Source organism: Tympanuchus pallidicinctus, unplaced genomic scaffold, assembly GCF_026119805.1.
Source record: "Tympanuchus pallidicinctus isolate F22 unplaced genomic scaffold, pur_lepc_1.0 scaffold30, whole genome shotgun sequence".
NCBI classification, from domain to species: Eukaryota; Metazoa; Chordata; class Aves; order Galliformes; family Phasianidae; genus Tympanuchus; species Tympanuchus pallidicinctus.
In genome coordinates this window covers 4,725,231-4,752,886 of record NW_026294748.1, presented here as the reverse complement: position 1 = coordinate 4,752,886, position 27,656 = coordinate 4,725,231, and the positions used below count along the sequence as shown (strand labels likewise).

Below are 27,656 nucleotides of genomic sequence, written 5' to 3'. Positions count from 1 at the left end.
CATCTTTCAAGGTGGTCTTTGAGTTTGCAGACCTTGATTCTCTGGCTTCAATCTTTTAGCATCCGAGATCCAGATGATGACCATCCCTCAAGGCCAGTATGTCATCACAGAGACAGCTGTAGGTACACCTGTCACCACTGTCAACACAGGGCAAGTGAAAGCAGTTACTCAGGTAAGGAAAAAAAAAAAAGGCTTTTTTAAATCTAGAATAATGTCAAGCTTAAAGCCTGTAGAGGTTAACTGAATGCTCACATAATAAGCAGTCCCACGTGAGGAGTTGCAGCAGTTGTACTGCACTGACATTGGACACTGTAAGTAAAACTTCAGCTCAACATATGTGAAATGCACGAGACTTTCAGAATAGTTATAAATTGCTATCTTAATTTCTAGTGCTGAGTTAACTGTATAAATAGTTTAACTGTTAATGGACCAAAGTAGTCCAAAGTACCTCGACAAGAGTGCTTTGTTACACTGGTCTGATAGCTACATTTAAAAGCAGGACATCTTCAACTTCAAGATTCCTTATTTATGCCAAAATGTCATTCAGCATAGCAGCAGGAAGTTTAGAGATAATCAGAACAGAAAATATAGAAGACAAAATGATTGACTTTCTGTGTTCTCCTTGCAGACTCACTACGTGATATCCGAAGGTCAACCTGATCTGGATGTCAAACAGAATTCCTCACTCTCCAGTGAGGTACAGGTTGGTGTTTCCCAGCCACCAACCCACACTGATACTCTGGAGTCTCAAACAAGTAATCAGCAGCAAACAACCCAGTACATAATCACTACAACCACCAATGGAAACGGGGGCAGTGAAGTGCACATCACTAAACCAAGAACTTTCTCAGCAGAACACGAGTGAAGAAGCCTTGGGGTGTCACCTGTATTTTTCACCTCCTCTAACAGCCCAAGTATATGGGTATCCTGGAGCTCATCTGTTTTAAAGTATATGCTCACTTCAGCTAAAATCCTGGAGCTCTTGTTAATGCTTTAAGAGGGTTTAAGTCCTCAGTGGCCATGAAGAATTACCCTCAAAATCCTTCTGGGATGCCATTTTATGCAGCTTTTAACAAAAAGGACAAGAGGAGAAATGAAACCTCTGCTTGCCCTGGACTTTTTTGGCATGTCTGCTGACCCTAATTTTTTCCTTCTGAGAAGTGTCTCTGGTAGCCCTCTACTATTTCAATTGTAAGGGAGTAGCTTGGCCCTCTGAAGGCTAGTTGGCAGGTTATGTTGTATGTATATTTATAATGGAGCTGTTAAACAAGAGGACATCATGTAAACTGCTGGATTATGGCAGAACTCCTTTCTCTGTCTTTGTTTCAGCAGCCAAGGTGAAAGGGAATATAAACTTGAGAGCAGACTTCCTGGAGAAAAAGAGCAGCAGTGAAGCGGTGACTCTGCGTATGTGTGGGGATGGATATTGCAATGAAGCTGTGACGACGTGCAGAAGCAGTCCATTAAATTATTATTTTTCCAACCCTCAAACTGTTTACATGCTGTCTCACCTATTCTACTTTACCAAGCAGTTCCAGAAAAAGGATAAGTACAGCCTTATGTTTGGAATAAAACAATAGCAGCACGTAACAGTAGTATGGAGCCCCTGTTGTTATTTTTCCCTCCAGAGTTTGCAGGGGAAAACACCTTTTTTGCCCATAAACAAAAAAAGGTTTACCTTAGCCTGCTTAGCAGCTTCTGCTGTGATCTCTAACAATAGATCTGCCAGGAGAAATGGCTATAGAAACACACCACCTGAAAATGCAGGCTAGTCATGTCTGTTGCCACCTCAAAGTTGGATGTATCTTTCTCTTGAAGACTGGATGAAGAGTTGGTTATGCTGGTTTTCCAAATACCTTGTTAATAACACACTAATTCCTTTTGGACAGTTTCTTAAAATGACCAGCCTTGGACTCAGGAAACACAAGAAAAATACCAGTGGACCACTATTTACAGGACACAGAAAGCCATCTGCAAGAGTTGCCTGCTTTGCAAGACCTGGTCTATGTACAGAACTCATGTTATGTCTAGGGACCAGGAGAGAGGGAAAGGTGTTGTTTATTTTTCTTTTAAGGCAGTGGGTTTTTTCTTACATAATTCTCCTTCACAGGTCGTGTTGGTTGGTTATTTAATGCTTTTTGGTATTTGCAAGAGTATGATTACAACACCATCTATACTGTTGATGGGCTGTACTGTATCTGTCTAAATGTTCATTCGTTCTGCTTGGAGCCTCATTCCAGAATATCAGTGCATAACAGGATAAGTTTATTTATAGAATTGAAAGCAGAGGTGTTGTCATAATGGCCCTTGAGAAAGGCCAGAAGAACTGAAAGAGGATCTCAGTTTTTTAATTTTCTCTTAACGCTGCATTGAGTGCAAATCTGGAACTCTGGTGTAATTGCTTCTACAGATTGAGATGGAGTTGAATCATGTGAGCAGTGTTACACACGTACACAGGTTGTGGTGCCAGGCCTTACGGAGGCAAAGCTCTTGGATATGAGAGAACTTACTGCTCAGACTTGGAAAGCAGATGTCTTGTGACTTGCTGGCAAAGCCTTGTAGCATGTATTCCCTTGGTGAATAACATTATCTATGAATATGGCGTGGAAATAGTGACTGTGCATGATGAGAAACCCTGATCAAAATACTGGCCAGTCCAGAACTGTTTCAAGGTAGCTTTGAAGTGATTTGCCAAAGTGTAGATGAATTTGTGCTTGGGATTTCACTTCTGGCAGCCACAGTAGTGGGGCATTAACTAATAATTGGGGCATTAATGAGATCTGTAAGTCGTTGAAGACCTGAGCTCCCATTTAGTCATGTGCAGTGATGAGTCTTGGTTCTGTGGATTTGGGAGCTCCTCTACTTTCGCAGTGCAGCCAGGCAGCTGTGATTCCCCTTGATTCATTTGAAATCACGTTGCTGAGCACTTTTTAAATGACAGGCCATTGCAGTGTTTGTATGGGAGAATAGAAAGGAGCTCTTCATGCTGGCTTTGCCTCAGTGTCCCTTTTTAGGAAAGGGTCTGCTGTATGAACAAAAATCACACGTGTGGTATGAGCAGCAGGAAAGTAGAAGACTGGGAAATTAAATAATTGCAAATGGATGCTGCTCTACAGGAGCATTTTTAAAGTCTTAAAGCCTGAAATCTTTGGTATCAAACTTTAATGATGTTGCAAATGTGAAATTAAAAAAAAAAACACATCAACTTTGCTTTATTCAACTTTGTGGAGGGTTACAGAATGAGGATGCTTGCTCTTGTACCAGTTTTTCAAAGCTGAAAAGTGCAAAGTGTTCCAGGAAACAGTTGTAAAATGGCATCTTTGGACTCACCCCTGCTGTATTGAAATTTCTGCTCTGTCCCACAGCAATAGCAGTGTACTCAAGCCATCAGCTTGACACCAGCATTAAGTGATTCATCGTGTCCTCGGTCAAACTGATGCTTTGTGGAGGGAGAAGCATGTCTGGAAATCAAGTAGTGTGAATTTTCATTCCAAAGTAATTAAGTACAGTGACTTCCCAGAGTGTGGGGGGGGAAAGCTGAACAGCTCTGCAGAGCAGTTGTGCTGCAGGACTGGCCATTAAAAAGAAAGAAGACAAAGACAACATTTTGCATGGGTTTTTTCCAACTTCTGCAGTGCAGAAGACATAGGATTTATAATTGTTTTTTAACCAGAGCCACCCCAGAGATCTGTCTTTTAAAACAATGCCCTCCTGGAGCTTAACTCTGCAGCGCTGCTACCTGCTCAAAGATGGGAATTGCCGTGGGCTCTGCTTGGGCTCATGCTTTTCTGTGTGGTGTTCCGGGTCGGATTCTGTTGTGGTTTTGTTTTTGTTCTCCACTTACCCCCTCCAAAAAAAAACCACCCTGAAATGACCTGTCTGACTGCTTGGGCACTGGGGACGGAGCTCAGCTCTTTCCCACAGTGTTCTGCCTGCCATTATTTAATTGTGTATGTTCATTGTACATTCGGTGACTGTTAGTGTTAATGGTCTTGTGCTACCTGGCAGATGTAAAAACAAAAGTAATAAATCTTTTTTTTTTTTTTTTTTAAAGGCTGTGGTTTCTGTGGGCTGCTGTGAGTGTTCCCCTGCACTGTGGGGAAGGGGGGGGGGGAACCGTGGCTTTTAATTAAGTGTTAATTAAGAAAACTGTCCGTTGTCACCGAGGGACAGGAGGGGGTTGGGGGGGGGAGGAGAAAAAAAAAATCCTTTCCTAGATGCTGCGGTTCTATGGAGGCTGCCCCCACAGGGCAGCACTGCGCAGGCGCAGCAGCTGTGCTTTGGCGCATGCGCCGAGAGCACCAGGCGCGTTACCACTTCCGGTGCGGCTGCCTTCTGACTTCCGGTTCGGGGGCCGCGAGGGGGCTGAGGGAAGTGGCCGGCAACTCCAGGCCGCGCCTCGGCGGGAGCAGCTCCGGCAGGCCGGGTGCTTACCGGGCGGCGGCTCCCCGGCCTCGCTGCCGGTGGAGGAGCCGTGCGGGTTCCGCTGAGGTGAGGAGGCGGCCTGGGCGCGGGGGAGGCGGCCTCCAGTGCTCGGTGCGGGACAGGCGGCCCGCCGAATCCCCCGGCGGTGCGTGCTGCAGTGCCCACGGTCGGGCGCCTGGCGGGGCGGTCGTCTCTGCTCAGCGCCCAACCGCTGTCCTCTGCGTGCCGTGCGATGGGAAGCTCGGGCAGTTCAGTGTGAAATACCCATTTTTGTCCTGTTTTTTTTCTTCCCTTTCACTTGCTCTGCGTGCTTCCTCCCCTTCGGCCTCTGCAGAAAGCCAAGGGAGACGAGAGCTGAGCTGCGCAGCTGTTTCCAAGTCCTGTGCGAGGGGAGCAGGGCCCTCCATCAACCCCTGCCTGCAAACAGAGCTTTGGAAAGCTTGAACTTAGTTTCAGTGTTTCGGTTTGTGTATCAAAGACTCTCCAAAAAGATAAATGTAGTCACTTTATCGTGATGCTTCGCTCCATATGTGGCAGCTTCTGCACGTAGGAAGCAGTGTGAGGTGATCAGCTGTGCTTGTTGGTGTTACGTGCTCAGTGCTCACTGGAAAAACATTCCTCCGTTGGCACAGTGTGTGCTGCAGTTGAACATCCTTTTGTGTTTCCCTCTGGTTGTGTCCCTTGGATTGATGGTGTGATTTATGTTTAAACAGCTGCTTTGTCAAATGTGACCCCTCAGATGTTGTCAGCGTGGGGTGTAGCTGGTTTGGGAGCTCTGGTACTGGTGGGTGTGCTGAGGGTTTTGCTGCTGTTGTTCAGGAGCTGGAAAGAGAAGAATGGACTCTCTGGATCACATGCTGACAGACCCCTTGGAGCTGGGGCCATGCGGGGACGGAAATGGGGCGCGGATCATGGAGGACTGCCTGCTGGGTACAACCAGAGTCAGTCTGCCCGAGGACCTTCTGGAGGACGTGAGTAGTGCTTTGTGTTTGCAGAGCCTTGACGAACAGCGTGTTTTAACTCCTATTGTGGGGATCACAGAGGAACAGAATTTTCTTGCTACCAATCTCATTTATTTCCTCAACTTCTGTACAGTGTTGTTTTGTTCGGTGTGAGACAGCCTTGTGTTACTTAACCAGAGAAAGCCTTAGGAGCTTAAGCTGCTAAAGATGCATATGCATTTTTTCTCACTGTTGTTATTTCTCTTCTTTAGCCCGAGATCTTCTTTGAGGTTGTCAGCCTGTCTACGTGGCAGGAGGTGCTGACAGATGCACAGCAAGAACACCTCAAAACGTTCTTGCCTCACTTTCCTGAAAACAACCGCGAGCATCAGAACAAAATCATCTCTGCGTTGTTCAGCGGCGAAAACTTCCGCTTTGGAAACCCACTGCACATTGCCCAGAAACTCTTCCGGGGTCAGTGAGCGCAGTAATTGTGGTGTGTTATCAGAGTTAAGTTCTCAGGCCGAAAACTGAAGGAATTTTTACCTCTGTACCACAGATGGGCACTTCAATCCTGAAGTTGTGAAGTACCGGCAGCTGTGTTTGAAGTCGCAGTACAAACGCTACCTGAGCTCTCAGCAGCAGTACTTCTACAGGCTGCTCAAGCAGATCCTTGCTTCCCGCAATGTGAGTGTCTTCGGGGCGCAGCCATCGCTTTCTTGTGCTCTGTAACTGGCAGGCTGTCTTTCCAGCAGTGTGCCTTGCTGTCTGTGCATTCGCAATTCTCCAGTCTCCTTTTTCTTCTTTTCCAGTGGCCTGTGTAAAATAAGAATGCTAGAAGTTCTGTTTGCAAAGACGCACGTCAAACTTAGGTTTTAAAATTCTCATAGCTCTCGTGTCCTTTTTGTGCCCACCTCACCCTTGATTTGTTTTTTTTTCACTGTATTTTAACGAGTCAATCTGCTGTGATTTTTCTACATTTGTCACTGTGAAACCAGAAGTTTGCTAACAAAGCCTTACCAACCCACTGCTTCATTGGAAACAGTAGAACAACTTAGGATCTCTAAAGTCTTGTATGGATACTGCTGTCAACCAATCTGCCAACTGGAATATATCCTTTGTAAATGCTTGCTTATTGTTGCATTAAGCTTAAACATTGAGGTGGGTGAAGAGGGAAGTCTGTATAAAATACCCCACGGTTAATGAATGTGGGAAATGAATACAGAACCGTGCAGGAGCTGATTTTTTCTGTAGCTCTCACAAGGGAAGTTTTCATGTTTCATTAGGTGTGCAAACTGCACAGTACATCTCAGACCAATGGTTTGTGTCCTGAACAGTCCACGTATTGCTGGTCTGTGGTAGTGCAGTGTTTTATGTACCAAGGAAGATGCAGAAATCTCTTACAAGATCTCTTCTTCTTCCCCTCTGCTTGAATGATTGTTTATAATGCTGATTTTAGAACTGCCAGCAAATTGTGATACTTTGCAGGGGTTGCACATAGCTTGACCATTCTCAGAGCTGTAACTGAGATAACTCATACCATGCATATCTTCTCTTCCAGCACTTGCTGGAGCTAGCTAGGAAAGGAGGCCCTGATATGATCCTGAAGAGAAAGCATTTCTCACCATCGTATGACGCAGAGGAGCGGGAGAAACGCACGCATCGGCGCTACCTGAAGATTCTGAGGGAAGTGAAAGAGGAGTGTGGAGATACTGCTTTGTCTTCTGATGAAGAAGGTAATGCCCTGGGCTGCAGTAAGGATGTGAGTTGTGAATAGAGAAAAAGGCTTTTTTTTTTAAAGTGAGGATAACGTATTTGGTAGAGGAATAAGAGGTAAACTCCAGTGTTACTGACTTTACAAGCACTGAGGAACGGGATTCGCTGTGTTTGGGACTGATAAGACTTGCAGAAATTTATTTGATTATTTTGTCTATTGAAGATCTAAGCTCCTGGCCCCCGAGCTCTCCTTCACGTTGTCCCAGTCCACCGGTTCCCCTCAGGGTGATACCCACACTGTCAACCATGGACATGAGAACAGCAGGTGAGAAACAACCTCGGTGTTGGGGTATGCCAACCTCAGTAAGGATTGAGGTGTGAGGATTACTTTGAGAATCCTTTGAGAGCCTGCAATAAATCTGCTGTGAGAATCTGTCGTTTCATGAGAAATCATGTAATACTTCAGTTGTGTAGTCCCCACAGTATCCAAATCTTCTCATGCTTTGTTTTCACTTGAAAAAATAATAGTATTTTAACACAGGATCTGCGGTTTGTTTAGTATTGCTGATTTTTTTGTTGTTTTTTTGTCCTTGATGATTGAAGCAGTAGCATGGTACAGTTGTAACTGTTTAGCTGTATGTGGCAAGGGAATTCCTCTGAAGGTTACTGTAAGCAGGGCTGCAGAGCCTTTGGTGCTCACTTCTTTTCACTTCCACACCTGCGTTAGCAGTGAAACCTAATGAACAAAGATAGAAACTGTTGTAACAAACTGGTTGATGAAAAGAGTTTCCAGTTATCAAGGGATATTTATTTACTGTAAGTTGGAGGTTTTGAGAGTGAGAACGAATAGGAAATTGCATTCTGAGTCTGTAAAGTAACCAAGCAAAACAAGAAAGGCGTCTCATCTCTGACTTTTTTCACTGCAGACAGAATAGAACTTGGTGAGAGTGATCTGAAGATGATGCTGAGGAAACACCGCGAGAAGAGAAAATACCAACCTGTAAGAGAACAGGAAATCTTGGGGTCTGACAAGGAGGGCGTGTGGCCACCTTCAGTTCCTACCATCACACGTGTAGTTGTTGATGGATATGTGCACCCCGTGGGCATGGTTACCTGCTTAGAAGTATTCTGTAACTTCCACTGTGTGTTGTTGAGACACATTTTCCACTTGGGGATTGAAGACTTCCCTGTTTCTGTTGTAGTGATTCACTTTTTAAGCTGATCCCAGACAGGTTTGAGGCGTTTCACTGTTTGATTATCTTCTGTATCTTTGTTGCTAACACAGCATTTTATCCATTCCTGACTTTCCTTTCTGCCCCCTTGTCCCATGTAGGACCACCCGGACTTGGTGACAGCAGATATTACTCTTGAGGACATCATGACTCGTGTAAATGCTGGCAGGAAAGGTTCCTTAGCAGGTCAGTGGCTGGAAGCAGTGCTTGCCCACTGCATAAACATGGGGTGTTTGTGACTGTGAAATCTAAGGATGGAGGTGGCTCTGCTGAATGTTGTATTCTTTTGCTCTTTGCATACCTGGCTAGCTGCTGTGGGATTGTAAGTTTGGATTGCACACAGACAATCCCAGTTTCCATTGAATATGCTTCCAGCTAATTGATTTTAAATTAATTTGTATGCCTGCTCTGGGCTGTTACCTTCGCTTTTCTAATTTCATGTATGTTGGCATAGAAACTGGGATTTTCCTGTTGAGGGATAAAAAAAAGAAAGACAGGTGGGAGTAGGAGGATGGGATGAGCAGATAGTGAATAAGTTTGTTTCATGTGTGGTTTTGAATACATGTTTAATGATGTTGTTATTTTATGGTCCCCACTGAAATATAGTAAGATGCTTTCTTGTTGTTTTTCTTACCTTTTATCATTTCTGAAGCTTTGTTTGACCTTGCAACCTTCAAGAAAAAGGTGAAGGAAAAGGATGACAAAAAGAAGAAAAAGCTGAAGGTCGTTAAGTCAGAGGTGGAAGATTTGGCTGATTCTTTCAGCGGTGCACATGGGATCCCATCACTGTCTCAGGACCATTCCCCCATCCCTCTGTCATCTGTCAAAGAGGAGTAAGTGCTTCTGAATGCCCTGAATGCTCTGTACTGCTTGGAGGATGTTCAGCTCCATATACTCTGTACATGAAGATGGGCTTTGTATGATGTGTGATCTCAGACTCAGGATGCTCACACTCTGCTTGTGTGTTCTTTCATTTGAAGACCTCTTGAAGAGATGAAGCCATGCCTTGGAGTCAATGAAATATCTTCCAGCTTCTTCTTCCTTCTGCTGGAGATACTGTTTCTGGAAGGTCCTGCCAGTCTCTCTGTGGTGAGAACCACCCACATGGTTAAGAATCTTTGCAGAAAGTGAAATTAGAGTGCAGAGTTTTTTGTAGCTGTGTAACAGAGATTTTGTCCGGCAGCGTCTTGCTGTAAATCACATCCTGTGTGGTTGCATATTAAAAAATGACAACCCACATCTGTTTGTAACAACTCTCACCTGCCTTCGTGAGTCTTTCCATATCTGCTGTTCAGGCCATGATTACATAAATTCTGTGTATTAAGCCTGGTGATGGGGGGGAATTTTTTCCCTATTTTTGCTGTCTGTTTTCTGAAATACCATCTTACAGTTACTTGAAAAAGTCAGGTGATCTTTTCTTGTCAGTATGGAATCTTTTTTTCCCATTAAATGTTTGGCTGTTTTGGTTGCTGTTTGAGCATTCATAGCTTAGGTCATTCAGTCTTTAACAGAATGCTTGTTTTTTCTTTCCAGCTTGAGGATAAAGTTATAGATTGGCAAACTTCTCCTGCCAGTGCACTGAATACCTGGTTCTCCTTTGCCCCTAATTGGTCTGAACTGGTTTTACCTGCCTTGCAGTATCTGACAGGTGACAGCAGAGGTAAGAATAGCTGTCAGAAATATTAATGGTGCTTGTGCATTTGTTCTAATCCATGCTGGTTTATATTATGGCTTCAGTCAGTCTTTAATTCATCAGTACAGTAAGTCGTTGTATTGCTTACAGAGTTTCTGTAATAGGTTTTAGGTTTCTTTCTTGACTGTGGTAGACTTTGTATGAGGATAGTAGGTAAGACCCAGCTTGATTCAAATGAATGTGAAACTGAAACAGGCTGTTTCTCCTGTTTAAACTGTGTCTGTAAGGCAGCATGTTTGAAGCAGGTGCAAAGAGCTGTGGTTGCCTTTGGAGATAATGACAAATAAATAAGATGCTGCTCTGAGCAATCCACTGGAAACATGAAGTTGGCCCAGCTTTTACTTGGGGCTTGGGCCAGCTAAGCTCCACTTGTTCCTTTTAAACTAATTTATTCTGTGGTGCTGATTTGCTTAGTTTTAAGTGGAGGGACGGTGTGGATTGCAGTGGCCTTTCCATGCATGATGATGATTACTGTGAATCTCAGGTTTGTTTCAGTGTGAGCCCATGGATAGCCACCATGCAGTAAAGTTCCTGGGATCTCATCTGACAGCTTGGAGCTGACAGGGTTGTTACCCTGTTCTGTTCTTGGGCTTGCACTATTAGTCAGGAGATGCTGACCTTCCTATTGGGCAGGTGTGCATTTGGGGATGTAAGCACTTGAAATGCTGTCACTGTGTGTCTGACTCAACAGTTTGCATTGCAGCCGTGGAACTGCAGGGGTTGTGTTGGCGTGTGATGATTCTGAAGTGCACATCTCTCTTTGTAGATGTTCCATCCAGCTTCTCACCTTTCGTTGAATTCAAGGAAAAAACTCAGCAGTGGAAGTTGCTCGGTAATTTGCACTTCTCTATGATTCCTACTGCAGTAAAGATCATTTGTTTTCCCCAGAACTCTTCTGTTTTCCTTGTAGCCCAGAGATGAAGTCCAGCAGATCCACAATTTCAGTGGTTGGGCCTTTTGTATTTTGGCTGAGCAGAAATGAGGTTTACATTCAGTACTTTTGCTAGACATTATTTTCAGCAATAGAAAGAGTAAGTGATTAAAGGCACTGAGCCTTTTATCCTTTATGTTGCTGGCATAGCTGTGTTTGTCACCCTTCAGATCTTTCTGAACACTTCCATATTTTCCATGCTGTAGAGCATGCTTTCTGACTATTCAGTCTAATTCTTAATTACAATTATAAATAATTTAAGCTTCTCTGTGAAGCAGGCTGATTTTATTCTCATTTTACAAGCAGGAACCGAAGAGCAAATTAAGAATAAATTTGCCCAGGCTCGTATTGTGTGAATTACAGATGCTTTGCATTTTTTACTTCAGCTACTAGGCAGATTTTTCTATTCTCAGTTATTGTGACCCTTGGTCATATTCACAGCTTTAAACTGGCAAAATTTTGGAGTCAGGTTGGACTTGGTGATCTTAGAGGTCAACATTAATGATTCTGTTATTCTGTGGTATTGCTCCAGTCCTTCTGCTAGTCTTTGGTGCAGGTTATGTAGACACTTGTTTCTGCTTGGGGTCTTGCTGACTGCGTTTACTTCGGGAAGTGGAGACCAGCTGCACGTGTCAAGTATTGCAAGCAATGTCTTGTCTGCTGTTCTGGAGGTGAAGCATTGTCCTTCATATGAGCACAGGGCATTTATTAGATTGCAGCCCTTTGCTGGGCCTGAGTGTGTTCAAGTAGAGAAACTGGAGCATCTGTGAAGTATGTAAGGTGCCTTGTGATGGTGACACGTGAGGTCAGAAGAGAGCAGGAGGTGACTGGAAACTGTGAGCAGCTGGCTTCGTAACAAATAATTTTCATTTCTTATGTTTCTTGGTTTCTGGACTAGGTTCTTGCCAAGATCATGAGAAGGAATTGGCAGCACTGTTTCAGCTCTGGTTGGAGACCAAGGACCAGACTTTCTTCAAAGTGAGTCAGAAGAAAATGGTCTTTTGGCAGCACAAAGCCTGACTGGGTTGTATCCAACACTGACATTTCTGTTTCTTTGATAGGAAAATGAAGACAGCTCAGATGCCACAATGCCAATTCCTAGAGTGTAAGTGTACAATTCTGCTTTTAAACTTTCACAGTATGTGCTGAAGCTGGGAGGTTTGGTCCTTGTACCTCTAGAGCTGGTTACTTCAAGGGAAAATTTTGCATCATGTGTCGGGTGGGAATTTGTAGTTTATAGATGAAATAACTGGACACTGCAAACCCAAAGAGTCCTCTGATCCAACATGTATCCTCGTTACTGGATTGCTTAAAATCCTTGCTTACTTTCAGGTAGACTGTAAAGAATATTTTGTGGTCTCTGCAGGGTTATTTATACCAGCATAAGTGCTTTCAGAGCCTTTTCTTTGGCGCCAGAAGAATTTGCAGTGAGGTGGCTAATCCTTTGGGATAGGTTTTGGGAGTACTGTGGGTTTGTTGCTCAAAACTGATGGTGGTCTTTGTTTCAGAAGGACTGACTACGTAGTCCGACCTAGCACTGGAGAGGAGAAACGTGTATTCCAGGAGCAGGTAAAAAGAGAATCTTCCTAAGAGTTGGCCATCGAAGGAAGACAATTTGTATTTTGAGAATTGTTTGAGAATTGTGTACTCTCCAAAAACTTTGTTGGTACAAATGATTCATGTGTTCCTTCTTATTGAAGTGGGTGTTTCAGCCTCAGATAGAACTTGCTAACAACATATCCTGACTGCTTATTTCAAAAACCCCTATGTTTCCAACAGGTTTCAGGTAAATTAATTGACCTGAACTATGTTTGTTCTACACTGTTGAAGTGTTTAATTAAGGAACTATCTAGAGAATGATAGTAACTTAGCCTGTATTACAGTATCAGTTACAAGCCTCAAGACTTTGCTCTGTTTAAGTTCTTTATGGAGAGCGGTGAGGTGCTGGAACAGCTGCCCAGAGAGGCTGTGATGCCCCGTCCATCCCTGGAGGTGTTTGAGGCCAGGTTGGATGGGGCCCTGGGCAGCCTGGTTTAGTATTAAATGTGGGGGTTGGTGGCCCTGCTTGTGGCAGGGGGTTGGAGATCCGTGATCCTCGAGGTCCCTTCCACCCCAACCATTCTGTGATTTGTATCCTGCTAAATTCACTCCTCTTGTTTCAAAACAGGAGCGTTTCCGTTACAGCCAGCCCCACAAAGCTTTCACCTTCCGTATGCACGGCTTCGAGTCGGTTGTTGGTCCTGTGAAGGGGGTGTTTGACAAGGAAACATCATTAAACAAAGCCCGAGAGCATTCTCTCCTGAGATCAGACAGACCAGCATATGTCACCATCTTGTCCCTCGGTAAGGCGATTGCATGCTCTGACAGTTGCTTATCTACTAATTAAAAGGCACATTTGTCCACCCAAACAATGACTTTAGGAATCTACGTCGTGAAAGAAAAAGGTGGATGGACTGATAGGACATAAATGAAGAAGAAAAAAATGACCTGAAATAATGGTGATGAAATGCTGGGAGCTGGAGTTGACTACAGGAACAGAAGACAGCTGTGTTTTACTTCTTTTCTGAGAGAAAATGGGAAATGCAGAGGAGAGCTCATGAGGCTGGTGGGAGCTAAGGCTCAGATAACTGCAAGACAAAGAGTAGTGGCTTAAGTGTGCTGTTGTGAAGTTGGGGCATTGTGAAGTTGAGTGCTGGTCCCTGTGTTCATTGCTTCTGGCTCCACACCAGCACAGTCAGTGTACTTTAAAATGATCATTTGTAATCTCTGCTCCTACAGACATCAGGGGCTCTGAGGGATCACTGGGACTAGATTTTGTTGACTGAGAGGGTGTTGTACAGTGGAGAGGAGAAAGGCATACAGAAACATATCTGCTGAACTATTTGAATACCACTGCTTCTCTAGGGCTGGAAGTTTTAAGCTCTGATTTTCTACTTCAGTTCGTGATGCTGCTGCTCGGCTTCCTAACGGAGAAGGAACTCGTGCTGAAATTTGTGAGCTGCTTAAAGATTCCCAGTTCCTAGCTCCTGATGTCACAAGTGCTCAAGTAAGTTGAATGTCATCTGGGAAAAAAGACCCAGAAATTACAGCACATCATGCATGCAGCTGCTTACAGAACAGATTCAGAAACAGTCAATTTTTCAGAGCCCTTGGATTTGTTGAAGCTCCCTTTAATCCAAGAGGGCAAGCAGCACCCTGCAGTGCAACTTCTGCTCCTAGTCATTTCTTGCATTTAGATTGGCAGCGACTTGCTCTGGTTTAATGCTGAATGGGTTTGACTTTTCTGCACGTGACCCCCAGCTGCCCCAACAGGGACCTGCTGTAATACAGTGAATTCTGAATTTTCAGGTTAACACTGTTGTTAGTGGGGCTCTGGATCGACTGCATTATGAGAAAGATCCCTGTGTCAAATACGACATTGGGCGCAAGCTGTGGATCTACCTGCACAGGAACAGGAGTGAGGAAGAGTTTGGTAAGCCTGCCTTGGTGGGACTGCCCTGTGCATCTTACACCACTGAAAATGTCCACATGTTTCACCCTGTTTTTTCAAGAGCATTTGCTGTGCTCTTGTGCTTCTCCATCCTAGTTGAATAATGAACATTAATTCATCAGTCTAGCTTTTTTTCTCTGGTCTTTGCTAATATTTGCCCAGCAGCATACAGTCTTGCAGAGCAGTATGTTAGTATTCTTTGTGCAAGAACTGCAGATGCATGTACATTGACAACTTCAGCACATCTTCATTTCAGCCTTTTGGGCTAGTTTTGTTTTGCCTTTTTTTATGTGCTATTACATGTACCTGCGTGGATGTGTGTTGTGTTTCTTGCCTGAAGATGAACTGAGAGGTGGCCACTTTCTTAAGCACCTTTGTTTGTGTTCTTTAACTCTTCTTTAACTTTCTTTTTAACTTACACTTGCAGAACGGATCCACCAGGCTCAAGCTGCTGCAGCAAAGGCCAAGAAGGCTCTCCAGCAGAAGCCAAAACCTCCAGCAAAAGTGGTAAATTCCTTTGCACAGATTGGCATGGATTTGTGATTGAGAATGAGATATGGATTTAACTTAATCTGTAGATTTTGCATCTATTGAGGCTGGTGAAATTTGCCACCTATTCATTTAATTTCCTTTCTGTACACGTATGTGAGAGTTAGTCTGGTACCAGTGCACAGAATGTAAAAGAAAAGAGGGAACTTTGCTTCTCCCCATATTACCCACATTGATCTTGGCAGGAAGGTCAACAGGATTTGTGCTCCTTCTCTCAGAATTGGTCTCTTTAGATGTTTTGAGATCAATCTGTAGCAGGGCATGTGAAACATGCCTCTTCCTGTGCTGAAGCTGTGAGGATTTGCATGTCTTTCTTTTATTTTTTGGCATTGATACCAAATATCTGTAAAATAGTCACAGCTGGCAAATTAACCAGAGTGGACATCTGACTGTTAGGAACGTTTCTCAGTGCTGAGAGGCACTTCTCCCTTAGAACAGGAACAGCCAAACTGACCAGCCCACTTGTGGCTGCCGCTGAGGAAGGCAGAAAGACAGATGTCTGTGATTTCAGGATTCTGCACCATGGCACCATTTGTAGTTTTCTAGTTGTTTAAAGTGCTCAGTCCGTTCTCCTTACAGTGCAACAATGACAACCATTTCTGTAAAAACTTTCAGTTTGACTTGGTTCCTCTGCAGAAATCTGGTAACAAGGAGAGCTCTGTGAAAGCACTCCCCAGCAGCACGTCAGAGCCCAGTCAGCTGAGCCTTAGTGACTCCAGCATGCCGCCAACTCCCGTGACTCCTGTGACACCTACTGCACCAGCACTGCCAGCAACCCCTATTTCACCCCCACCAGTGTCTGTGGTGAGCAAGAGTGTACCTAATGCTGGATCAGAGCCAGCAAAACCCAGCCAAAGGTATGCTCTGCTTCTGTCTTATCCTTGTGAATATTACTGGTTCTTTCTCAGTCATCTACACCTTTGCTGACCTACTGGCTTTATCTTTTCTGTAGCGTTCTTCTGGTTTCATCCCCCACCATGCCACAGCTTGGGACGTTGCTTTCCACAGCCCAGAGTTCACAGACCCAGTCTGGGCAGCAGCCAGCTCCCAGCAGGGTGGTAAGTCACACTGCATCGTCAGTATTGCCGCAGGTCCGAGTGGTCAGTGCCCAGTCCAGCCTCCCAGCTGTGTCTCAAGCCCCAGTGGTAACACAGCAGCAGCAGCAGCAGCAGCAGCAGCAGCAGCAGCAGCCTACATCAGTGCCTCAGATCCGTGTCCCAGCTACAGCCACGCAAACCAAAGTACTGCCTCAGGTGAGACTGGCTGCTTGGAAATGCTGCAGTTGCTCTGATGTTTGTCTGTGGGTCTCTCTAGTTTGGTGCAGCTGCAGGAACAGAGCATTGTTAACAGCTGAGCACAACTGCTGTTCTGTGCCCCCTTTTTTGTTTCCATTGCCAGTTTATGTGGCAGCATCAGTTTGTGTGTTACACTAAAAAATACAGGATTTGCAAGCTAAGGCATGAGACAAAAGCACTGTGTATTAGTCTGTTAGGGTTGTGTTAGTCTGCTCATAAGCTGCCTCTTTGTTTTGCTGTAGGCTGTGATGACTTTACCAGTAAAAGCTCAAACCAGCCCAGTACAGGTGCAAAGACAAGGAACCTCTGTGACAGGACAGACAGGCATCACTGTGACAGGACTGTCTGCAGCACCCAGTCCTGCTGTAAAGGCAGTAACCAGCTCTCCAGGCAGTTCTGCTACAAGTACCTCCTCTACCACTGTCATCCAGAATGTAGCTGGCCAGAATATCATCAAGCAGGTGAGAGGGAGGAGAGATGAGAGCGAACTGCATGTCCCAGTTGTTTAACATTTGTCGTGACAGATGTGCATGCAGATGTGAAAAGAAAGTGAGAGGAATAGTTAGCCATCGTGTACCAGTTGATTGACCATGCAGACTCAGGCAATTGCTGGTTTGCTGTATTTTAGCCCCATTTTCATGTACAGGTAAAGAATATGTTAGTGCAGGCTCTTTAACTTAGAATCTGCACCTGTTGTTCTTTTTTTCCATTCCTTTTGTGCAACCAAAACTATTTTCAGGAGTGCAGTAAGCACTTAGCATCCTGCTGAAGAGAAAACAACACACAAAAGAGCAAACATCAACCTGTTGGAAGTTTTACTCTTGTTTTACTGTGCCCTGGACTGTGTTCCAGTTTGATGCAACCAATCTGGTTCTCTGGTCTTTTCCAGGTGGCTATTACAGGGCAGCTTGGCATGAAGACCCAGCCTGGAAGCAGCATCCCACTTACAGCCACCAATTTTCGGATCCAAGGGAAAGATGTGCTGCGCCTGCCCCCCTCCTCAATCACCACAGATGCAAAGGGACAGACTGTGCTGCGAATCACCCCGGACATGATGGCCACCCTGGCCAAATCTCAAGTCACTACTGTCAAACTGACTCAGGACCTCTTCACAGCAGCTGCTGGAAGCAGTGCTAGTGGGAAGGGCATTTCTGCAACATTGCACGTGACATCCAATCCTGTCCAGACTGCTGATTCTCCGGCCAAGACCAGCACGGCCTCATCTTCTTCTTCCAGTCCAGCTGGAAGCACGGTGGTTAAAGTGACTCCTGACATAAAGACTGCAGAGCCAGCGAGTTCTGCTTTCAGATTGATGCCTGCTCTAGGCATGACTGTGGCGGATCAGAAGAGCAAAGCCATTACTACAGTGGCATCCACTGAGGCCAAGCCAGCTGCTACCATAAGAATCGTCCAAGGGCTGGGGGTGATGCCACCCAAAGCTGGGCAGACGATTGCCGTAGCTGCTCACTCAAAGCAAGTACCTTCTTCTGCAGCAGTGAGCGTGCCTGGCTCAGTCCATACCTCAGCTGTCTCCTTACCAACCGTGAGTGCCACAGTGTCCAAAGCAGTTGCTGTTGCCTCAGGAGCTGCTGGGACTCCCATAACTATAGGCACAGGAGGTACTGCTGTGCGCCAGGTTCCTGTCAGCACCACGGTAGTATCCACATCCCAGGCAGTAAGTAATGCTGAGGTTTCTCTGGAGTTAGCAGAGAAAAGGGAGTGGTGGTTTATTACTGATGACTTATCTCTAAAAACCTCTTACATCTGCAGAAGGTCAAATTAAGTAGTGTAGAATGTGAGTCCACAACTGATTCTGTGGTGTTGGAATTGCAGCTAAGTATTGAATGGCCAGAATACAGTTAGCTGTGTGTCTTCCAAAAACTGCTTTTGAGACAGTGAGGGAAATAAATTGGGTTTATCTGAAGTCCTCACCACTAGATGCAGTTCAGCACCTTGCCTCATGCTTCTGAAACCACCTTTTTTGGAATAGTGTCCCAAGCAGAAGTGCTCTTTACTTGTATAAACATTTTTACCAAGTTACCAGTTTATTGGTTTAATAGCTATTACCAGTGGTTTTAATGCCCAAAGCTGAATGCAATGTAAACTGTATTGTGAAAGTTGAGCAAGTTAATTGACATTACCATAGTTTCATAAGGATAAAAATGATGAGCAAATGCGATGCTCCTTCACAGAGAAATATTGTGGTGCAAAGATGAAAGGGATTTGCAGGATTGGGGCAGCTGTGAAGTGAATCAGTTGGAGGTGAATTTCAATTAGACTGCAGATCACATCAGCGACACTGCTTTGGTTTCTATTCCCAGGATGCTGAAAAGCAAGCTGAATGGCAACTGCCTGTTGTCAAGCAGTTTCTCTGCTGCATTCCCTGTGGCTTCTCATGTATTTTCAACTTCTCTAGGGTAAACTACCAGCCCGAATAACAGTGCCTCTGTCAGTGATCAGCCAGCCAGTGAAAGGCAAGAGCGTGGTGACTGCCCCCATCATCAAGGGCAACTTGGGGGCCAAGTGAGTACCTTCCACCTAGTAGTTTTGTTTAGAAATAGACTGAGGAGGTTCTCTGTGCAGTTAGGTTCCTGGGGATCTAGCAAGCAGAGGATGGTAGAGATTTGAAGTCTGTTGAAAGGACCACTAACAGCAAGAAACTGAATGTGGAGCCTGGCAAAGAATGCAGTTCTTGTTTAGGTGCACTGAGATGTGGATTCTAACAATACAGGGAAGAAAATAATAATATTTGCTTTTAAGCCAACTATAATAGTTTAGTTTATAATAGATTAGTTCTTTGTTTGAGCAAGAATTAACCTGGTGACATACCTAAAATTGTTTGTAATCTGAGGGCATCTCTCTGTCAGAGAAACTAGTGCAGTGTTAACTGCCTCAGTGCAAAGCCCTGTGGCATTCAGGTATTGTTGTCTTTCTGTTTATTCTTCCACGAATTCTGGTAGTATCTCCCTTGGTTCATATTTCAAGGCAGAACATTGTGTGCTCAGCTATTCTCTGCATTCCCTGGGAAGTGTTCAGGTCTGATCAGACTAGCCCAGTCACAAACACGGTCCAGAGTTAGAGGGTTTAGTCCATGTGATAAAGTCATGCTCCCTAACCGTGAGAAACGTTGACATAAACTTTTCACTTGTGTATTTGCCATTGTTGTGAAACAAAAATAATTAAAACCATTAGTAAATTAGCTAAGTCGTTTAATCTCCTAGCAACTGAAAAACAATTCATAAAAGGCATAGCCTGCTGTACTGTTTATTAACCTTTCAACAATTCTCTTTCCTTAGCATCAGTGGGTTGGGCAGAAATATCATCCTGACTACGATGCCAGCAGGGACAAAACTGATTGCTGGGAACAAGCCAGTGAGTTTTCTGACTGCACAGCAACTGCAGCAGCTGCAGCAGCAAGGCCAAGCCACACAGGTAATGGCATGAAGAATGATTCCCTCATTTGCTTTGTGATGACTGAACATCTTTATGAGGACATCTGATAGATACATGGGTTTCCATGAGAAGTGCAGGTGCTCAGCTTGTCTGTATTGAGCACATGCACTGCATCGTTTCCTTTTCCTTCCTTACATCCAGTTATGGTTTTTAAATGTTTTTGAAGTACTGATGGTATAATGAATGGAAAACCAGGAGTCCTGTCATTTCTGGTTGACTGAAGGATTGTTTCTATACCCTGACTTCCTATTGCTTTGCTCTTTGGCTTCTGCACGCCTGCATTTCTTGAAGAAATCACATTGTTTCTTTGTGTAACCATTTTGCTGTCTGGAAACTTAGTGTTCAGTTTCAGAAAAGTAACCTTCATTGAAAGCTGCTAATAATAAGTCTTGAGAAGCGAAGCATCCAATGGAGTAAAGTTCTTCCTCAGAAAACTTGTCATAGCAGCTGATATGTCAGTTTTTATTCACACTAGGTTTTAGTTCCTCCTGTCTGATCTTGAGATCTCTTGCCACCCTCTCACATGAGTAGTGGATGCAGCGATCTTCTTGTGCCACATTCTGTTTCTGATATGTTTTGGTGTTTGATCTTGTTCATGTAACTGAAATTTTGTCAGCAGCAGAAGCAGTCATTTACAGTGTGATGCAGGTGCTGTGTGGCACCAGGTTGTTCTTGACACGAGTTGAATTTTTTTGTTTCCATTTCAAACAGGTGCGAATTCAAACAGTTCCAGCCTCCCATCTGCAGCAGGGAACGGTGTCTGGCTCAAGTAAAGCAGTTTCCACTGTCGTCGTGACAACAGCTCCATCTCCAAAACAGTCCCAAGATCAGCTATGAGTACTGGTCTGAAAACCGATGGCTTTCCTGAATCTGCTGTCATCTTCCAAGGTCACCCAGCCACAGTCATGGCGAGGGATCGGACTGGATTCTGTCGCGTGCAGCACATGTTACTTGTCCTGCAGTCAGCGTGTGCTGTCGAGGTAGAAATGCCACATCAGAAGATGCTGTACCTGTAAAACAAATGGTTTCAGTCCAGATCTGTAAAGCTAAATTCTGTGGCATTCAGCTTTTAAGAGATGTTTTTCTTTCCCATGTTCTCTTCCCATCTGAAGTTCTTTTTACTAAAGGCCATCTGTCATTTCTGTCCATTTTGGTTTATAGACAAAGCAGTTGATCTTGGGTCTTCTTAACCATGGTATCTTGCTCAGAAGAGATAACTTGTTGGCTTTTCAAAGTCACGAAGAAGGTGCAGCACTTTGGTGGAGTCTAGCTGTCACTGATTTTATATAGGTGACTTAGGATCATGGCATGAACACCAGATGTTGTTTGTAACATAGCCTGGAAGTAGATCCCTAAAACATTCAATGTACTATTTATGTATAGACTTTTAAAATACCTCTTCCCTATCTCTGAGCTCTAACTTCTTGTTGAATGATACCACTTCCATGTCAAATTTCTGTCAAGGCAGTAAAAGAGCCCCTGGTCAGGATGATTCTTGATACAAAAAGAGATACAAAGGAGATACAAAAAAGAGAGAGAAAAATGACAAGAAGTCACTGTGAGTCTGTCAACAAATAAGAATGTGATGGAAAGGAAAGCATTCACCAGAAGCATTCTCCTTTATTTTTCCTCAACAAATCTTTGTGTCAGTCAGAAAGGACTAGTTTATTTTAAAAGTTGGGAATATGTTTTCAAATATACCCCAACTTCAGTCTCTTGGACGTGGAAGAAGTATTTTAGCCAGTGATTCTGTTTGGCCTTCAGTTTGGTTTTTATCTTTGGAATTTTAACCCTTTACAAATTTGAGTTTTGCACATATTGGAGAAGAATTCCTTGCTGTCCTGATGTGACCCTAAAGCTTTTTCAGAATAAGGTCACAAGGAGTGTTGAGCTAAAAGAATAAGAATACAGAAAGCCTTACAAATCCCTTTGCTGTCTCCTTTCAGTTTTGTACAGCTTGTTGTTTTGTGTACATGATTGTTTAGCTTGCCAAGGGCTAATAGATTGTCCATCTTCCTTTGTGAGATGGTTCCTTCTAACATGGTTCCTCTTGTCTTTTTTTAAAACCTGGTTTGCTCTGAGTTACACACAATTGAATCGAATGTATTACAGAACCAAGTCTCATCTCTCAGTGCTCTTGAACTCCATGGCAGAAGCCTCTGCTGAAGCTGTGTGTTGCTGTTCAGACTGGCTGCACCTGAGCAGAGCAAACTGTTCTGCTGAGCTTCAGTCAGGTATGTCAGTCTTTCTGTGCAGCAGCTAACCTGCTGTGTGAGTTGGAGGAAATGGGTGTTCATATAAAAAAACTGGCTAGCTGCAAGTATTAAACAATCAGGACACACCAACACACAAAGCAGCTCTTGGATATGCCACAAGAACAGAACTGGGAGTGATAACAGCTTTCTGAGCACCTGTCCTGCTTTGTCAATTTGTGTACCTCCTGTATGAAGTCTGTCAAACAAGTGGACAGGCACAGGGCTGTGGTCTGGGGGGTGTATGAAGGCATTCTGAAGTCCTTCTACAAATGCTTTTAGTTGTGAAGTTAAACATTAGAAGTGGAAGAGATGACAACTTTCTTCTGTTGCTTACATGAAAGTCTCTCTAAATTCAAAGCATAATCAAGATGATTGTGCTCTGTTGGTACTATTTGTAAGGTTCTTCAGTGTCAAAACTTGCAGTCAGGTGCTGAAGGATGATTACAGTGTGAAGCACCTTTAATTTCCGTGAATCCTCTTGCAAGCAGCCGTTTGAATTTGTCTCTGGAACATAAGGCACTGAAAGCATTAGGTTTCACAAAACTGAAAAACGTGCATCTAATTGCATGAGTTCAGTGTGTCTCTGAGGCTGTTGCTGCTGAGTTTCAGGAGTCTCCTCAGATCATCACCGTCTCCTTTCTTCCATAACCAGCTTTGCTAAACTGCTTGTCCACGTGAGCTACCTTTACATGCATGGCTGCTTGACTGAAGACCATTCTTGCTGCTTTTGAAGCCTGTGATCTCTGGGGAAGGAGCACCAGCCACTGTGTGGGTTTCTTACGTTAAAGAGCTGCATTCTGAATGGAATAGCACACCAATTTCAAGAGCAAAGTACGCCCTGTTCCATGGTTCAGCTTCACCCATCTGATGCGTTGATTCCACTCTGGTTGAAAAATAACCCTTCAGCTTCTGCAAGTAAAGAGCAGTCGGTTTTATAAGTAACCTATAATCTCTTAGCAATGTGCTCAAAGGCAGAGAGGGGTTCAAGTTAGTTTTTCCTTATGCATGCTAGGGCTGGATGAGGGTATATTTAAGCTAGGCTGTTTTCCATGTGTTTGCTCCTTTGTCCCCTTGCACTGGGAACTAAACACTCTTCCTGTGAGTACCACAGGGCTGTGCACAGGAGCAGGAGTGAAAGGCCGAGAGAAAGCAGTGTGCTGACATTGTCTGTTTTCCAGCTGTTTGTCCTGCAGGGCCTGAAACTGAAAGGATTTTTGTTCTGATGCATCCCGGCCATTATCTCTTGTAATTAAAAAATGGGATTACAGCCTGTTTTCATCACAGCGAGTTCCTCACGAGTGTTATGTAAGAGCCTTTATTGTTTCTTAAAAGCTGTGGGATAGGTATTTATTTCTACTGAGAGAATATCATGTAATCACTGCTTATAAGAACTGAGTCCTACACAAACTGCCTCAGGCCATTTAAACACACTAACCTTTATTTTAACAACTGCTTCATTTTATTCAAATCGTGGGGAAAAATCTCTATTTATACCTCAGTGAGATGTTCTCATAACCTAATGATCTCTCCTTGGGGTTACTTGGAGTGTTCCTTTTTCAAAGCAAACTAACTGAACAGCAGTCTGCCTCTTTTTAACAGTTGTTCTTCATTTCTCAGTTGTTAGGTAAGTTCAGAAACCTTATTGCTTGCTTTTCATACGGCAAAAGTGAACCATAGACAGCAGAACAAAGTAGAATTAGACTCAGCTTTGGAACCTGGTCCAGCGTGGCCTGGATTTGGCAGCTGGTGCCTGACCTCAGGACCCTTCAGGCTGAGTACTATTCACAGTGCACTGTGTGGTGGCAGTCTGGCATTCAGACTTTTCCTCTGCAGCCTTAAACACAGCTTGTTACAGCGCAGACAGAGCTGCAGGGGAAGCTGATGGAGACTGCCTCAAACAGAGATGTGTTCTGATGCTGTAGTTCTAATGCTGTAGTTGCTGGGCACTGATGAGCTTAGTTCCCTCTGTAATTTAGTTATTATTATTAGGTTAGATGTGTTGTAAATCCAATAGCATCTATAGTGCTACACTGGTCATTCGGTGGTAGCAAAGTACATCCAAGTGCAGCAGTGGGAATTAACATTTTGCCACCAGCAGAGTGGTTAAACATTAACGCTGTCTTCTGACTTTGTCTTTAATAACCCAGAGAAGTACTATGCTTACATGTTTAGTTTGCATTGTGAGCTGCTCCTTGGAGTCTTGGTTCAGTTGCTTGTGCAGCGGTGCAGTAACCTGTGAGCTGGACAGCTGGCCTGTGCTGGAACTTGGCATCTTCTGTTTGCCTTGTGTTTCCAGCTCCACTGAGCTACTGACCTCATTTGATAAAAACTTCAGGGTGGCATTGCTGTATCAAGTGATACAGCAAGTGCAGCTTGTGAATACAAACTCAGTATGGTTGTTTAATGGAAGTTTTGTGAATGTGTGTTGAAATGCAGGGTCATTTTGGCAAGCTGCTTCCTCCCACTGTGCCTCTCAGTGTCCAGTCCTGCTGTCATCCAGTAAGTGTTGGGATAGCTGGGTATAACAAGGAATAGAATAATTGTGTACCAGCAAAAGCAGATTGTAATCATTATCAGAAGTGTAGTGTGGGTTAACAGTGCACTTTGTAGTTTTGAGCCTGGGCTTCATTAGCATTCTGGCATTTTGTATTGGTTCTGTGTATCTCCCAAGCTTTGTACAGATTGCTGCTGGGAGGTATGGAAGAAATGTGGCATCTGTTTGCAGAAGGGAAATGGTGGCATCCAATGGTTGGCTGAATTTGTCTTAACTTGTGCACTGAATTTCTAGATACAGAAATCTGAATTACTCACCACTGGTACCTCCAGAGGCAAATGCATCTGACCACCCCCAGATTCTTGTAGGATGAATTGCTCTCTGGATATTGCCATTTTTTTCCATGGACTGTAAAGATAATCATGGATGACGAGCTCAAATTTGAGCTTTTAAACATTCAGTTTAGAGATGATGCATCCTATGTAAAGTGACCCATCCAGGAGTATGAGGGAAGCTTCTGGAACACAGTATTAAACTCAGAGCATTCCGGCTCCATTTAGTTTTATTGTTAAATTACTGTCAGTAAAAACTGTCAGTTAAAGTTTTAGAGTTTTAATTTTTCTCAAAACTGTGTAAACATTTTGCCTTGAAAATGATCTGATGTTGGCTTTCCATCAAGTCTGGCAGAATTCCTATCTGTGAACAGAGATGGAGCACTGCAATCCTCATCCATGTTTTAGGGGAGTCCTGATTTCTTTTCAGTTGTGAACTCTATCAGCAATTTCCAGTTTGAGCATGGATTGATCTTGTACACAGCGTCCTGCACTGAGGGCTAATAGGTAAAAGTAAAAGGTAAGGTAAAAGTCCTAAGAGCCAATTTGTTCGCTTCCACTGAGAAGTCTCCGCCAAACTAACAAGCCTTACACCTGTCAAGTTACCTTTTCTCACTGTCCTCCAGTTTGCAAGACCTGGGGCAAAGTAATTCACCTTCCAGAGCAAAGATCCTTGACAGAAAATCGTGCAGGTCTTTAATAGCCCCAGGACCAGCTGGGTTTGCATCCGCACTTACAGCACAAGGTATCACCAAATGCAGGAGGGGGCAGACCTGCTGACGGTCACACTGCCTTGCTGATGAAGATAAAGAGCCAACCAGGACCTGGAAACAAGCACCTGAAAAGATGCTGGCGTTGTTTGAAACTGGGTAAGTGCCTTCAGTGCTTTGATGCATGATTCTGAATGAATTGTCAGCAATGGGGCGATGTTGGGCCGTGGGGAAGCAGTGGTTAGTTGGCATTTCTGAGACAGATGGAAACACTACATACAAAAATAAGCTTGATTACTTAAAGTATTGTGCTGAGGACTTTTTGACTGCTTAAGCAAGCTGCCTGAAGGCCTACGCTGAGAACTGTTTTCTTCCCTGTTTCCTGTTGCCCTCAATTATACAGCGAAAATCTGAGTATGGGCAGAGAGTGAAAAGCCACTGCAACTTTATGAATTGCTGGCCTCTCTTTGCACTGCCTGGTGTAAGGAGATAACTTCTGTTTTCATAGCTAGGGTGGAATAAGTGTGTGTAGTTGAAATGACAGGCAGTAGGTTGGTAAGCTGTTGCACTGTGATTTGCTTTTAACATTTTCATTTTGCTCCTGTAATGAAAAAGCATTTCCCATGTAGGTTGTCATGTAGTAGCCTATGAAGCTGTCTTAAAGCTGGTGAAAAGCAGAGAGAGATGGTTGTCTTTGCTGTCAGTTTTATTGTCACAGTGTCAAATGTGGTCATACAGGATGCTGTTAACTAAAATCATAACTGAGCTGTTGTTCCAAATGTGCTGGAGGACAGCTGGCAGGCAGGAACACATTAATATGCAAAGCTTAGGACTCCCTAAAAAGTCCTAGGAGCTACATGGCCACAAATCCAGCACCTTATTTCTCTGAAAGGCAACAGGAAGGTGAATTTAGTGGTACCAGAGAGAAAAAGACCACAGTCAGAGGGGTGAGTCCTGCACCTTCTGCAACCTCCATGGAGAGAGCTGTAAATACAGGCAGCAAGGAGCAATGTTCATCAGCTTCACCCACCTGTTACCCTTCCTGCAGTGATGCAGAGTCCCACAGGAACGAAGCACACAGCCCAAAATCTCGACCAGAGGTGCACAGAGCCACCAAGGGAAGGGAAGAGCAGCTCTGCAGCCTATGGTAGGCCAGGCTTTTACAGTTGGTCTCTTCTGAAACAAATCTATGTATTTGATTGGTTGTCTTAACTCTGCAAATACCTGCCAAATCTTTCTGTAGCTAGAAGGCAGATGTACCTACTTAAAGCTTACAGGATGTATAAACAGGCTGGCCAGAACTCCAGTACGTTTGAGATCTCCATCTCTCTGATTTCAGTCTGCTTAGCAGCAGTGCTTCCTGCAGTGGCTGGAACATGCAGAAGTACTAGCAGGAAAAGAAAGGCCATTTCAGGCCTCATCTCTGCAATGTCAAGGCCATTTTTTTCTGCATGTTTCCTGTGACACAGTTAGCATGATCAAAAAGGAAGCTACTGATAGGTTCTGACACATGCCAGGAGCCAGGGCATCCTTGATATGCTGTCTTCTGTCAATGTTGTTTAAGGTCACTTGGCTGCTTTTCCCTAAAATTTACAGCATGTTTTTGAATTACAACACACTATGAAGTCCTAAGAAAAGTCTCTTCTCTGTGACCTGCAGGACAGTTACGTTGTTGGAGTGAAGGTTCAGTTTAGGAATCTGCACCAATAAAGCTGCACATCACAATTCAGTTTGGGTGTCCAGCAGACAGCAGAGCTGCACCAAGAAATCTGTGGAAGATTTGGGCCAGCTTCCCTCTGGGTGGGAGGCAGTGCTGAGCAAATTGGCTTCACCAAAGCCCTGGGTGTTTGTTAAGCAGAGGATTCACAACAAAACATCCGCCTCTCCTGATTCAGTGCAGTGCAGAAGGAGAATAATTGCCTGTATTCATTGCTGCTCAAGTTTTGTAATTACTACTGTGCAGTCAAGAATACATGTTAGTGTAGCTGAATCACACCCTCTGGTGCAGGGAAGGGACAGCTCTGAAAAGTGAAACAGAGAATTACAGGAATGATCCAAGCTACTGATCAGTAGCTAAAGTAAGGCTAAAGGAAGCTGTCCCACAGAAGGATCACCTGCATCATATATATATTTTTATATA

General features: G+C 44.1%; 3 protein-coding genes across 13 annotated transcripts in view; all 3 read left to right on the top strand.

Annotated features, from left to right (window-relative positions):
- PRDM10 (PR/SET domain 10) overlaps nucleotides 1-4,053 on the top strand; it is a 39,754-nt gene extending 35,701 nt beyond the window's left edge. For 7 of the 9 annotated variants that reach the window (XM_052697081.1, XM_052697083.1, XM_052697084.1 and 4 more), the window contains 2 exons: nucleotides 60-172; nucleotides 629-4,053. In XM_052697081.1, the coding sequence (XP_052553041.1) occupies nucleotides 60-172; nucleotides 629-865 (350 nt within the window). In that variant the 3' untranslated portion in view covers nucleotides 866-4,053. The remainder of the gene's footprint in view (nucleotides 1-59; nucleotides 173-628) is intronic. The other 2 variants (XM_052697087.1, XM_052697086.1) reach the window with 2 other exon arrangements.
- A 281-nt stretch (nucleotides 4,054-4,334) lies between these two features.
- Nucleotides 4,335-21,764, top strand: NFRKB (nuclear factor related to kappaB binding protein). Of its 3 annotated transcripts, none has more exons than XM_052697534.1 (26): nucleotides 4,335-4,491; nucleotides 5,245-5,396; nucleotides 5,639-5,840; nucleotides 5,926-6,053; nucleotides 6,928-7,102; nucleotides 7,306-7,407; nucleotides 8,009-8,082; nucleotides 8,416-8,500; nucleotides 8,967-9,147; nucleotides 9,295-9,403; nucleotides 9,848-9,974; nucleotides 10,774-10,839; nucleotides 11,837-11,916; nucleotides 12,000-12,043; nucleotides 12,450-12,507; nucleotides 13,106-13,280; nucleotides 13,878-13,984; nucleotides 14,287-14,410; nucleotides 14,856-14,935; nucleotides 15,614-15,834; nucleotides 15,930-16,230; nucleotides 16,515-16,733; nucleotides 17,162-17,947; nucleotides 18,689-18,795; nucleotides 19,569-19,704; nucleotides 20,437-21,764. In XM_052697534.1, the coding sequence occupies exons 2-26, from the start codon at nucleotides 5,262-5,264 to the stop codon at nucleotides 20,560-20,562; spliced, it is 3,948 nt and encodes a 1,315-aa protein (XP_052553494.1). In that variant the 5' UTR covers nucleotides 4,335-4,491; nucleotides 5,245-5,261; the 3' UTR covers nucleotides 20,563-21,764. The 3 variants fall into 3 exon arrangements, with proteins under 3 accessions (XP_052553494.1, XP_052553493.1, XP_052553495.1); XM_052697533.1 differs by having other exon boundaries at nucleotides 12,447-12,507; XM_052697535.1 differs by lacking the exon at nucleotides 16,515-16,733 and having other exon boundaries at nucleotides 12,447-12,507.
- Nucleotides 21,765-21,882: 118 nt separating this feature from the next.
- Nucleotides 21,883-27,656, top strand: part of ST14 (ST14 transmembrane serine protease matriptase) — a 30,502-nt gene continuing 24,728 nt past the window's right edge. Inside the window, exon 1 of the mRNA XM_052697539.1 lies at nucleotides 21,883-25,675. The gene's annotated coding sequence lies outside the window, so the exon portion shown is untranslated. The remainder of the gene's footprint in view (nucleotides 25,676-27,656) is intronic.